General features: G+C 30.8%; 1 protein-coding gene across 1 annotated transcript; it reads left to right on the top strand.

Moving 5' to 3' along the window:
• The first annotated feature begins 8,587 nt into the window (after positions 1-8,587).
• On the top strand, positions 8,588-9,187 carry LOC149566309 (uncharacterized). Its single transcript, XM_089816450.1, has 2 exons — positions 8,588-8,913; positions 9,169-9,187. The coding sequence occupies exons 1-2, from the start codon at positions 8,588-8,590 to the stop codon at positions 9,185-9,187; spliced, it is 345 nt and encodes a 114-aa protein (XP_089672576.1).
• Positions 9,188-13,963: the final 4,776 nt, after the last annotated feature.

Raw genomic sequence — 13,963 nt, 5'->3', positions numbered from 1 at the left:
ACCTACCCTAAGCTTAGTAAAGAAAAAGCTCTCAAAAGACCACATACTATACATCAGTTCTTAAACAAGAAACCTACAAGTACCAAAATCACTAGTCAAAATGCAAGCATCACTAATACGATCATCCTAACTGGACTGATCCAAGAAAGTACACATAAACCAATCCATGTCCTAACATGCCATCACCAAGAACAAATCATACAATCACCTCAGTCCTATACAAGCAACTAAAAAGCAATCCAAATGCCACTGATCAAAGACTCAAAGGTTATATCAGATATGTCACACCATTCAACTTAGTTTCACACAAGAACACTAGAAAACAATAACAATCAATAGATCAAAACACCTCATAGAGAATACAAGACACATTACCATGGTTGAGTATAAAAGATCATGATCAAAACATTATCATGACATCACAAAATAGAACTTCTGAGCCTCTGGTAAACATCCTAATTTGGTCAAAGCTAAGTAAACCCAACATTGAACAATAAAATCACATGTCATAAAAAGAGTACATACAAAAGTAATTTCCATAACCATTAGGTTTGAAAACATAAAAGTTCAAGTATCATATTTTTCAGGAGGGAAATGGTGTGGCTAATGGAATGGCGGCTTTAGGTCTAAATATGAAGGACCTATGATGTTGGAGGGAATTTTATGCCTTATAAAAATTGGTAAGAGATTTAGTCAATAAAAAAATTAAGCATGAAAAAGTCTAGCTAGAGGATCCTTTTAAATTATAGTGACTTGTTGCTGAGTAGGGGGATGGGACAGAGTCATTATGGATAGATGGCACGAAGTGGTGGAAAAGGTACTTGTGATAATAAATTTGCGTGGCTTGAAAAAAAAAGAATATTGAAGTTTGAGGTGAGCAAATTTTTAATGATTTTTTGTGTGTCCTCATGCATGGTGATGAGTAAAAGTTCAAATTTTAAATGGTTTGGGTGTATTGGGAATGATGGAAAAGATTGGAGTAGGGATAGAGGTGGTCGACATGTGACATTTATGTCTAGATGGGACACAACTATTATTAACAATAAAGGCCTTTATGTTTGCTTAAGGGCCACTATTTTTGCTCCTTAATGTGACTACATTCTAAGTAATTACCTCTGGGTTTGGGAGAAGGAGAGAGTTTTAGGGAAAATTGTAGAGATGGGGGGTGATCTTTTGTGAATTGAGCCTTCTATGATAGAGGAGAGTGCTAGGAAGCCGTTGGTTTGGTACATGCTGAGGGAGGGAGGATTCATCCCATTCATGGAGGCACTGAATGGGTATGATGAGAGTCACGATTAATGGTATCTCGTTTCATATCTGGAAGGAAGTCATCTCTTTGGTGACAAGACTTGCTACAAATGGGAAGGAAATGGAAAAAAGTGAGAAGGATGGTTGATGAAGTGAGTCTAAATCACTTCTTCTTGGAAGGGGAGGAACCTATTTGACATAGAGGAGAGTTTATGAGGGAGAAGCTCCCAAAGCCTTGAAATGAAGTTTGTCTAATGTTGATGAAGTACCTAACTCTAGAAGGGAGGTATGGTGTCTGTTATTATTAACATTTCCCTCTTCTAAACTATTTTCACCACCATGACTTTATTTCCATTATGTTCTTTTTGTTACATGATTCACTTGATACAATTGTTGATGTTAAAGAAAAAATGAGGAAGGGAGTTAATTATACCATTCTGCATCAAGAGTTGATGTGCTGTCTCTATCAATTCCACCTTGCTTTGGTCCCCCCTAGAATTGTTAAGATTGATATCCCTACTCCTCCCAACCCCTATCCCCAACAAATCCCCCTTAGGATCATGGCCCCCAGAGCCCTACCCTGAAGTCTTCACCTAGTGGGTCCCCTGTTGAGTCAAAGCTCTCCCCCTTGGGTAAAAAAGGGAAGTCTAAAAAAGGTAAAGAGAAGAAACTAGAGGAATTAGAGGACGAGGGGAGAGGTGGTAGGAGGAGGTCGAGGAGGATTGTGAAATCCAAAGCTGAAAGGAAGTTGAGATCTAGGGCCTCGTAGGAGGAGGATTCATATTCAGAGGAGATGGGCCACCCTAAACAAAGGATTAAACAAAAGGCTTTGAATTTTGGTGGGGGAATATGTAGGAGGAGGAAGTGGAGGTTTTTGATTCTTCAAGGTCTAGCTTGGAAGATGTGATTAAAGGGAGGAAAGAGATGACACATGTTTTAGCCACCATTGGGTTGGGATGTGTGGACCTAACTTGGGACCAATTCCTTGATATTGTGGATAGACTACCCTCTCCTATTACAATATCCTCTCCTGTAAGGATTTCTTCCAAAGATAATGTTATACCTAACCTCACAATTGTGTAGGATGTCACTAAGGAGTGTGTGGATGGCTACCATTGTGACAAGCATGAGGTCACGTAGGAGGTTTGGAAGATGGCTGACAATGAGTTGTAGGAGAAAATCTATGCCCTGGAGGAAAGAATGCATCTCTTGACTAAATTTACTATCAAGGCAACGCATGCTGCTACTACCACATTACATCTACTAAGGGACTAGGAGGGTGATTTGACCAACAAGGACTCCAGGATGATGTTTGACTTCCTTGCAGAAGATTGGGCTAAAATCCTCCTGGGGGGTTAGGATGCCAAGAAGCTTTAGGGCCCTTTCCCCCTGGTTTCTTATGTTTTTTTTCTATTGGTTGTTGAACTTTGCTAGGTTTAAAGTAGTAGTGCCTTTTTTTTTTATGCTTTCTTAGTTTTATTAGTTCTAGTATAGGCAATAGTTGTGTAGTGCTCATTGATACTTTTTTTGTTGTGCTTTCAAATAATGTTTTTGTGTTAAAAGTGGTAGGGGTAATTTTGGTTGGTGATAATCTATTGGTGGTTCACCAGTTTGTTTGTTTTATGGGCCAACCCCCTTGTTTTGGCTTCTTTTTAATTCAAAAACATAAAAGTTCAAATTTCACTTACAAGTTTTCATTTTCATTTTCAAGTATTATGGATGATAAGGTTTTCAAAACTCAAAGATTCGACATACAAATTCATGTTTCAATTTACATTTCTCTAGTTGCTAGATTTACTATGGTTTCTAATTCCGCTAGAATCCTAGACGATTCAACAATTCATATAGAGTTGTTTAACATAGTTTTCATAGTTCAATTCATTTCCAAATATAATATTCAATAAATAATCAGTTAACAGTTTTTCATCTTTTCAAAGTACTATATTTTGACAAGGTTTTCAAAACACAAGAACACTCGACATACAAACAAGGTTTTAGTTTTCCCATATACAAAGCGTCACAATAACTTAGGTATTCGAGTTATCAAAAGATGTAATAAATTATTTCCTTTAATAGTAGAATTCATTTTCATAACTATATCATCAAGTAATACATGAGTTTACTTTAAAATTATCATTTTTCTCAAAATTTACAACTTTCAAATCTACTTTACATATACATTTCAATTTTCACTTATAGATTCAATCACCCAATTAGCACTAATTCACAACATCATGTCTCTGCTAGAATTATAAAATGAACTAAATAATAGATATAAATTTTATTAGAGTAATTTCATTCTAACGTTCTTTTAAAAAATTAATTAATTAATAATTAAATTAATTGTTAATAACACAATCCTTTAATAAAACACTTAGTAAATTGTAATAACAAACTATTAATAAAAATATATATTAATAATTAAATTAAAATTAAAATTAATTATAAATTAAATTTAACAAAAATGACGTTTAAGGCCCACTGACCAACCTTTAAAAGGGTTGTGCCGCAGCGGTCTATGACTGCAACAACCATACAAAGTATTACTACTATTGCTGTAGCACTTGTTGCGTGCAGCCGCAACTAGTACTGCCACTAAGAGGAAAAGAAGACCGAAGAAAAGAAAGGGGGTGGGGGTGGTGGCCCCTGCCTACCATATTAATATATTTTTAATTTTTTTTGTTTTATAATAGACAAAAATAATCAAACACGCACCCCTTATTTAAATTATTATTATTATCATTTTTTAAATAAAAATTACGAATTTAATCTGATAGGGAAAACCCAATGAACCAATCAAATTTTACAAGGTATAATTTAATTTCTTTCTAAAACCCTTCCTAATTTAAAATACCCAACTATAAAAATTCACAGAATGAGGGTTCCAAGACCAAATTTCTTGCATATAGATAAATTTGATGCGAAGAACAATAAAATTTACAATGAAGGATTCATCCTAAATAAAACTCTGAAAATGGATTTATGAGACACAAATCAAACAAAATATTTGGAAAATGGAAATCTATTGCGTAAATCAATGACAAGATTCTACTTGAATCTGATGCTAATATGCAAACATGCAAATGTACGAAGCACATGAGAAAAACTTCCTTCTGAAAAGATTCCTTCTCCAAAATCTTGGTTCTTGCTTAATGAGCTCTAGATCTCTCACAAAGAGTTCTCCCCTAATTTAGGGCTCTGATTGTGCGATCATGCGAGGAAACTCATTGATCAATATCTTTTCTTATTTTATTATCTTTTTACATTTTCATGCATAAACTTTTTGCAATTTAAAATATCCTTATTCTATTAATTTTCTCTCTCTTTAATTAATATATTATATTTTAATTTCATGCATAAGCTTTATGCAATTTAATTAAAATAAACTTTATTAAATTATGTTTTCTCTTTCTTATGAAATCATTATATGCTTTAATAATATATTTATTAATTCAACTAATATTATTATTTAGAGTTTATTATTAAAATAAACTCTTAAGTAAATTATTATTAAATTAAATCAATATAAATATGCTGAAATAAATTTTTTTAATAAAATATTTAAATTTAATTCTTTTATTTAATTAATTTCTCAATTAATTAAATATCAAATTTCTTTATAAAATTTTCATTAAATTAGATCATTAAATTATCTTTTAATTTGATTTAATTATAACATAAAATCATCACATAATCGTAAAACCAAAAATGAGAACTGAATTGAAGACAAAGGACAATATCAAATTTCAGGGTTAAAATCACAAATTCACATCTCTTGACGAATTCAGACGGGTAAACTAACTCAGATACTTGTCATACTTTCTAGGACAATTGGCTTAGGGTTTAGGATTTAGACTCAAGAGTTATCTCCACATTTATACCATTGATTTATATTGCGATAAGGTACACTCATCTTGGTAATTCAGGGAAGTCGATACTTGGTACCTACAATCTACACAAAAATCACACATGTACAAACACATATATTCTAAACTAAACATGCAATGGTAGGAAGTGGTGCATCGTGTAGATCCTGACTAGCAGCTAACTACAACTCCCTTCCTCAACCACATCAGAAACGTCAATCATAAAGAAACCATACACGCATACCATACACATGCAAGTATGGGGTAACCACATAGAGAAAATTGTGAGCATTGGGTGTTGTTTATATTAGACTATAGATGCATACGATCTTTGTAGGTCTAGGTGTTGATTTTGAACATAGAATTCTTGATTGAATCTAAGGTTTAACATTCTGTTTTTAATCGAAATGCCTAAAACCACTGAAATGGGAAGTATTCAAGAGAATTCATAGTCTATGCCAAACCGAGTTAGAATAATTTCTATAACTTATAAGATATATTAGCACTTTTTTCTTGGTATTCTGACTATTGTCTGAATAAATGGCACCTTATCGCATAGTGGTAAAATGTGTGCTTCAATTCATGATTCAACAAGCATGTGTAGATGGTGCATAAGGAATCTTGTCCAAATCTGAAATTAATATTGCATTCATGGTTGGCATGATGAGATAAGCGTGCCTTATTTTATCCTTTCCCTTTTGCTATAATGAACATATTTGTATTATTGGCAATATAAAGTTATGCCACACAATGTACATACTTAAAATTGAACTATCTGTTTTATATCAAACATTGAATTCTATTGCTTAAATCATGTACAATGAAGGACGTATGCTGTGTAGGTCTACATTATTGGATAAATGTCACATTTTCACATTAATTTATGGAATAATTACTGTTAATCTTTGATTACGATTTTTAATTTCATGATGCTGGAATAGTCAACTAGGGTTTCCACGTGTATTTCTTGAATTTACTTTATAACAGTGATGTGGAAATGCTTAATAAGAGTAAGACCTTACATATCACAATTCATTTACATTTCATTATGACCTACTATTAGTAGGATTTTCTAAAAATAAATAGTAATGATGGATGTTTCTTTTGGACTCTCATTTTGATTTATGGTGGTTAATGTGTAAGTTAGAATATGATTTTTGGTACATACTTCTTGGGAATTGAAAGAATGTTGCTTACATTACTCTAATATGCACCTTGTCTAATGATATCTTATGAGATGAGCTGAAGATATGATACTTGGAGTACTATTGTACTACTCAATGGAGAATGAGTTTCATTTATACTAGAGAGAAGATACATTGTACTTGCAACACACAATCCCATTTTTGCTTGTAGTTTTTCTTGGTTAGTGTTCCTTGTTAGGCTGGGTATCTTTCATGTCTAGAAAGATTTTGGGGAAGCTTAAAAGCTTTGTGGTAGGGTGGTAAAGTGCACCTACAATAATCTCGCCCCCTTATGTTCTTGGAACATGATGATATTTGAGTAATTGATTTGTGGTTTGTTTACAAAATTACTCCCATCTAGTATATATTTCCTTTAAGATTAATTAATGTTGATAGGTCAATATTCAATGACCTTGACTTTCATTGACTTTTCCACTTTTTGTGGTGATTGCTAATGTGACATTGGTTTTGCAAGGGCAGTCTTTACACTCCATGATCTACTCAAACTAGTGTATGGTTCATGTTGCAACCATTAGATGATCCATAAGATTATGTTTGGAAAATATCATCTTATATAGAGAAGATTTAACTTCTTTAAAAAAAATAAGCATGATTTTTTGACCCTCCTAAATTATGTTCAAATACACATAAAGTGTAATGACATAATTTCTTTATTAATATGTGATGTTTAAGGGTGCCCAAAAAATGAAGATTGATGGACATTTGTCAAAATCTTGTGCTCAGTCTTCTATATTTTTCCTTAGCAGTTAAACTCATTAAAGCATCTTTTCTCCAAATATATAAATTCTAGCAAAAAAAAAATTGAATATAAAAATAACATATAAAATCTAGTACTTCCTTAAAAAGTAAATTATACGCTATTAAAATGTTAACTAAAAAAAAAAAATTGAATTATCTTGTCAAACTTTGATTTTATTTTCAAGTTTTAAAAAAAAAATATAAAATATAGTATTTCCTTAAAAAAAATTATATGCTACTTTTTTTTTTTAGAGATTTAACATTCCAATAAACTTTTATCATGCAAATATTATTTTCATAAGATCTAGAAAACCTATTAAAATGTAAACATAATTTAATTTTCTTTTAAATTGTTCAATTTAGTAAATATAAGTCATCATCATATATGTCATTTTATATATGTATGTAATGATATACCAATGGCATTCTTGAATACAAAAATAATGTATTAAAACTTTTATATCTCCTTTTTAATTTATGTTTGAATTTGATTTCTTAAATGATCATTGTTAGTATAATAATTTACATTTTAAATTTATTTTCAAATTAGTTGTACAAAATATTAACTCATGAGTTGCACAAGCTATAGTTAGTGTGGTTTAAAATGAATAAATATTCAAGCAAAATAAGAATAATAAAAAGAATTGTGAGCACATTTTAAGACATTAAAAATGAAGAAAATAATAGGAACATATTTGCGATCTTGAGAAATAATGTTTGCAATGTGGTAAGAGGAAGTTGTAAAGATTAAATTCAAAAAATGTATCTCTCAAACCAAATATATAGTTTTATAATGTCTATGTCATACTAGCCCAAGAATCAATCAAGAATATTTGTACAAATATATAAGATGCCCTAACAAAGATGTAACCTAAATGACTTGCTAAGATCCACGAAAGATAATTACCACTTTCAACTACATAAACTTTCTCATTTAAATTTTAGATATTTAACCTAAACTTAAAAATAAAAAATATATTGAAAAAGTTAGACTGGTAATTTAATATATATAGTACCATCACTCTTGAAACATGCAAGTGATAATTAGCATATTTCAAAGCAAGAGGGAAATCTTATCCAAATCCAAACCATCAACGACAAACATAAAAATTTCATAAGCGGCGGCTGCTTTCTCTTGTTTAAATCATTACAATCTAGCAAAGTATTTAATACGAAGACAGAACAAAAAAAAAACTTAAAGAGGTCCTTGATTACAAAAACAACAACACTGCAAACGGAAAAAATGTGCACTCGGCAATGTCAACGAACGAATCAGAATCTTTCCTGACGTCTGGTTGGGCACGGAGTTCTTCTAGGCAATTTCCTAGCCTATAAAATAAATATAATTCCACCTCAGATTGTTATCACATCCAGAATGGTTCAAGCCATCTGTCTGTATACATTAATGCATATAAGCAAACATCAATTTAGGCATTCCATGTTAAATCCATAATGGGCAACTGTACGTCCATTTCTTCTTCCCAAACCCAATTCATGCAAACGGCCAAAGTCATATTTTTCAACGGTGTTATGAAGGAATTCAGAGAAGCCATTAAAGCAGGGGAAATCATTGAACAAAATCCTGGCTTTTTTCTTTGCCACTGGGATTCCTTGTACATTGGTAAATTTATGGCGTCTGTAAATTCTAAAGAGGAATTGGAATTGGGAGAGCTTTATTTTCTACTTCCTTTATGTAAATTGGGATATGTTCTTTCATCTTCAGACATGGCTGAAATGGTATTTAAGGCCAATTCGGCCATTAAACAGATACTTCGCGGCAGAGAGAGGGGTAATATGTACTGTAAAATTTTGCCTGAAAAGCTGCCATTAGAGAAGGGAGAGTGCGATGAAGAAAGGTTGGAGATGATGTCTTGTAAATCAAGAGGATCAGAGGAAATGGTATTTTCTAGAAGTCTGTCTAAGGTTAGACTTGAAACCATCTTTGAAGGTAGATTTTCATAAATGAGCCTAACAATTTCAAGTTTATGAGAATAATTTCTGTAAAAAGCTACTGCAGAGCAGTTGCAGTTTTATTTGTAAATATTAAATGTCATGTTACCTGTTGTATTTTATTTTATAAAATGAAAAATCAATGTATTCTTGTGTTACAGGATTGCTTTGCAAGATTAAGGAGTATAGGAAAGGATCAGTTATCTTTATGTTTCAATTATCATTTATTAGTTGTTTATAAAGTAATTAAGCTGATTAAGCTGAGAGGCTTTCTACAGTGGCAGCAATCTTCAATGTAAACATTTTCTATTTTCAAAAACAATTTGACGTTCATTTACATGTCAGAAAAACATGAGGCAGATCAAGAGTCTCGAATCATTTCCTCACGCCTCTTAGACTCACATAAATATGAGATAACGAAAATTATGGAATTATGAAAATAGGTACCTCAAAAAAGATATCTCTCGGCTTATTATATATATATATATATATATATATATATATATATATATATATATATATATATATATATATATAATATATATATATATACGCTAGTAATTTTATAATTATGTTGTGTATAAATAGTTGTTTATTTGTATTTCAAATAGTTCAGTTTTGAGTCAGATGTTTGTAAGTGTTGAATATTTTTGAATTATTGTGAATTATTGACAAATTTTGAGTTGGTTGTTCTATGTAGTTATTTGATTGTTTTAAGTAGGTATTAGGGGATGGCAGATTCTAAGTATGCTTAGAAGTTAGAACAATAGTTATAAATAGTTACTTTGTAGGAAGACTACCCAAAAAATTGTAGATTTCAGATATATCATTTAAGATATATGCAAGTTACTTGTACGTTAAAAAATATTTATAAGTCTATCAGATTTCCTCAATCCATATTGATGTAATTTTTTCTTCTGGGATTTTTTTATTGTGTAACAGTTTCTAGCATCAACATTTCATACTACATGACCCATCAGCAGATTGCAAGAGAGAAAATAAATTGAAAATGAATCATCATCCATCATCTCCAATTCCTTTGCTCTCTTGCATCCCGATTATCCATAATCCATCATATAGTATGATCCCAAATGTTGATGCTAAAAACTGCAAAACAATCAAACTCCAGGAAATAAAATAACAATAAATTTATATTTTAATTTGAATAGATATTTTATATATTACTTGTATATAAAAAAAAATAAAAAATATTATATTTAAAGCTTAATTTTAGATGTTTTGGATTTTCAGCTGATTGAAATAAACCTATGATTATGACTGGCCTCCACCTCCTACAAAATTTAAATTTACGATTCTAAGAGAGTTAACAAGCTAGTCATTATTAGTTTTATTTCTATATTTTTTAAGACATTACTTAAATTAGATATAATTTAAGAAATGAATTCATTAAATAAAATATTCTAGTACTCTTCTGCAATGTCATTATTTGGTTGTTTCTCATGTGTAAATGTTGATCTATCTCTTGTTATTTTGGTGGATTTGTGTGGTTGAGAAGCTTGGAACGACAACAAGACAATATTTTAATGAGTTAAATAAAAAATAAAAAGATGATTATTAATACAAATAACTTCAATATAAATGTCACGGTCCTATAGAAAACAATGTTAGTAAAATATTTACAAGTGATCATTCAACATTGAATTTGTGAAGATAATAGAAAACATAAAAAGAACAACATTGCTCTTAAATCACAATTTCTAAAAATAAAAGGAAAAATGTAGATAAAGCAAAATATCAAGCAGATGATCTTAAAAGTAATCAACATTTAATAAAAAAAGGAAACGAAAAAGCTCAAATGCAAATGTAGAAATTGAAAAGAATGTCAGAAGCAGTCACAAAACAAACAATTCAAGCTCACCTGTAGCCATTAGAAAATCATAAGCTAACCATAAAATGAAAAGGAAAAATGCTAGCACAGTTTTAGGTGTGAAAACATGGAAAAAAAAATTGTTTACATTATTTGTCATCTCTGTACATTATTAAATACAAAATAACAATATCCCATATAATATATGGGATATATAGATACACGAATCAGTTATAAATCAGTGATGCTAATTTTCTTAAAGTAAATTCTTTACTAATTAGGGAAAAATGGAGTAGGAAACGAATGCGATCTGTAGCTAAAAATAGCAAAATGTGAGGCGGATGGATCATGGAATGTGTGATGTGAGAAAGTGAAGGTAAATAGAAGAAAATCTAAAAAGGGAGAAGACGTATCGATCCGCAATTCCTGCGATTTGTCATTGAAAGGCCAAATTACAGATACAATTTTGCATTCCCAATAAAATCGAAATATCTCATTTTTATTGATATTTTGGATTCAGGAGGATTTGAAGAGTACAAAGATGAGGAGTGCACCTCAATTGTAGACAAGTCATTGACTTGTTTAGGCTTTTATTTTCTCACAAATCGTTGCAAAAAAATGTCTGGCTTTTCCTGAGATTTGTTATTTAAGCTAAGATTTTCTGTCCAACTAAGTTAATTTAAGAAGAAACCAACATCATCGTTGACTACATTGTTTTCATAATAATTAATTTTTGAAAAAACAAGAAGCTACTATGTGAAAAAATAGGAGCTAAAATGTTCCCTTAATTTCAATTGAAGGACCAAAATATTATTCAAATCAACACTTTTTATTTTATGAAACGTCAACATGTAGAATGAAGGGAGTCAAAGAGATAGTGCCATATAAACTATTCGTTAGAGATGAGCATGGTCATGATTCATGTTTCAATTATTGTTCACATCTTGTTTATTCAGCTTTTCAATATAGATAATTAAAAGTGTATTAATAAATATATTTCTTATTAGGGGAGACAAGCTAATAGTTGCTTAGGCTAACTTTGTGGAGTTCCTAATCTGCTCTTTGTGGAATTCGTAGAGTGAGAAGTGATCTAAAAGTACCATTTTAAAACGTTCAATCAGCAACAAGGGAAAGCTAACCAATGATCAACTATTAGTACATGTCTGATCGGCTATTTGTATGTGCTATTATTTTTGGGGCTTCTTATGAGCAGTAATTATGGGGGATATGTAATGGTGTACATGAGGGTCATTCAAACATGGGAGGCAACTGACTCGTTTTCCCTAATAGCTACTTACTTGCACCTCCACTAGTTAGTTCTTTTAATGATATAAGGGGATACATATATAAGTTTTGGTAAATTTGTGAATGACTACTGCATAAGTAGACATTTTTAATGTGGTTGTAGTGCTTAGTTATTGTACAACATCTTTTAACATATATCTAGTGAAACTTGGAAATGGTCATTCTTTTGACCCTTGTGCACATAATAGATCCCATAGCATGCATTGTTACTACCAAAAGCCATAACAATAGTTATAAGTTGGTAAGTCACGTATAATGACAACAAAATAAAAATGATCAAAATCCAATGTATTATTTAGGATTTTTGGGTGTGCAAGTTAGCTACAATAACTATTGGTACACTTTCTAACAAATGAGTTTTAATTGAAGGACACAATATTGATCAAACAAACAATTTTTGTCCACCAAAAAGTTGACATATGAAATAAAGGGATTTGAAGTGCCAAATATACACCTCCTCAACTTTAGTTCAAGGTTCTTTTGTAAGACATTTTTCAATTGAAATTCACATGACAATATCGTTATGTATAAAATTAGCATTTCTTAAATTTTGGAACCAATTCAATAATTTTAATGATTGACTTTTTATGTGAAGGTAACCTTCAATCAAGGGTGTAAGTACGAATCATAGGTCTTTGCATTGCTATTGTGTTGTACCAATATGATCACATTGGATGCTTACACATTTATTATATAATACATATTGTAATAACATTTTAAAAATGATTGAACAATTATGATTTATTTAGCATCATTGTTTTAATTATTACTATAAGCATGTGAGCTTAAATCAAACATAATGAAACGAAGAATAAAAGAAATATAAGAATCACTCTAAATGACATCACAACTATCACCTTTGAATTCAGCTCAATAACAATTTTCATAGAAACAAAAAAATGTTCATAATAAAAAGAAAGTCCTTGTCTCGATAAGGAGTATTGGTGGGCTTACAATCATTTACATACATATTATTTGAACAACCTAGGCTTGTGGTGTATTTTATTTATTTACCAATATGCTAAACATGTACTTGTCTTTAAAACTTAAGGCACACCAACATTTTTAAAATCATATCATTATCTTTGTACACATGTTCAAAGTTGGTATAATAACTTCAAGCAACATTTGAAGTCTATGTCCTTAACAAAACATAGCAATAAGTCGCATAAATGTTTACACTGAGTTTGTTCTAAATGGTTATCGAAAAGAGGCAAGATCTAATCATTTTAACTTTGGAGTCAAGATTAGGTGCCCGTGGGATTGGCCTATGATAGGAAAATTTAAATCTCTAGATCTAACATGTAGGTGTCTTGAAATGTAGATTGATAACAAAGAGAATATGGAAAATTAGATACTAGACCTACAAATAAAAAATCTTAAGGGAAGTTGTTGGATCGATAACACAAAGAATATGAAAAAAAAAGACCTACAAATAAAACACCTTAAAGGAGGTTGTTGGATTGATAGCATAGGGAATATGAAAAATAAGACCAACAAATAAAACACCTTAAGGGAAGTTGTTAGATTGCTAGAGCTAGGTTATCTTAGATCAAGTCTCTTGTTAGGGGCCCTAGGTTTATAATCTTGGGTGAATGTTCAAAGTCAATATAAAGAAGTATAAAGATTATGAGGCACTCAATTTCCTTTTTTTAGTTTTGAAATTGGAGCATTCCTAGAATGATTTCTCTTTGACAAATGAATGCTCCTTGTTATTCCTTACATATGTCCATTGCACTAATATCTTTCTTTAAATACAAAAACATAAAATGTGATAAAAGTGTATTGAGGTGGTCTTAAATGATTAGTGAAAAGAGGCATGA

The sequence above is a fragment of the Cupressus sempervirens genome, chromosome 3, assembly GCF_028749045.1.
Source record: "Cupressus sempervirens isolate cs-2001-9-10 chromosome 3, ASM2874904v1, whole genome shotgun sequence".
NCBI classification, from domain to species: Eukaryota; Viridiplantae; Streptophyta; class Pinopsida; order Cupressales; family Cupressaceae; genus Cupressus; species Cupressus sempervirens.
Note: the sequence above shows the minus strand (reverse complement) of the source record. Positions and strands in the feature narration are given on the sequence as shown.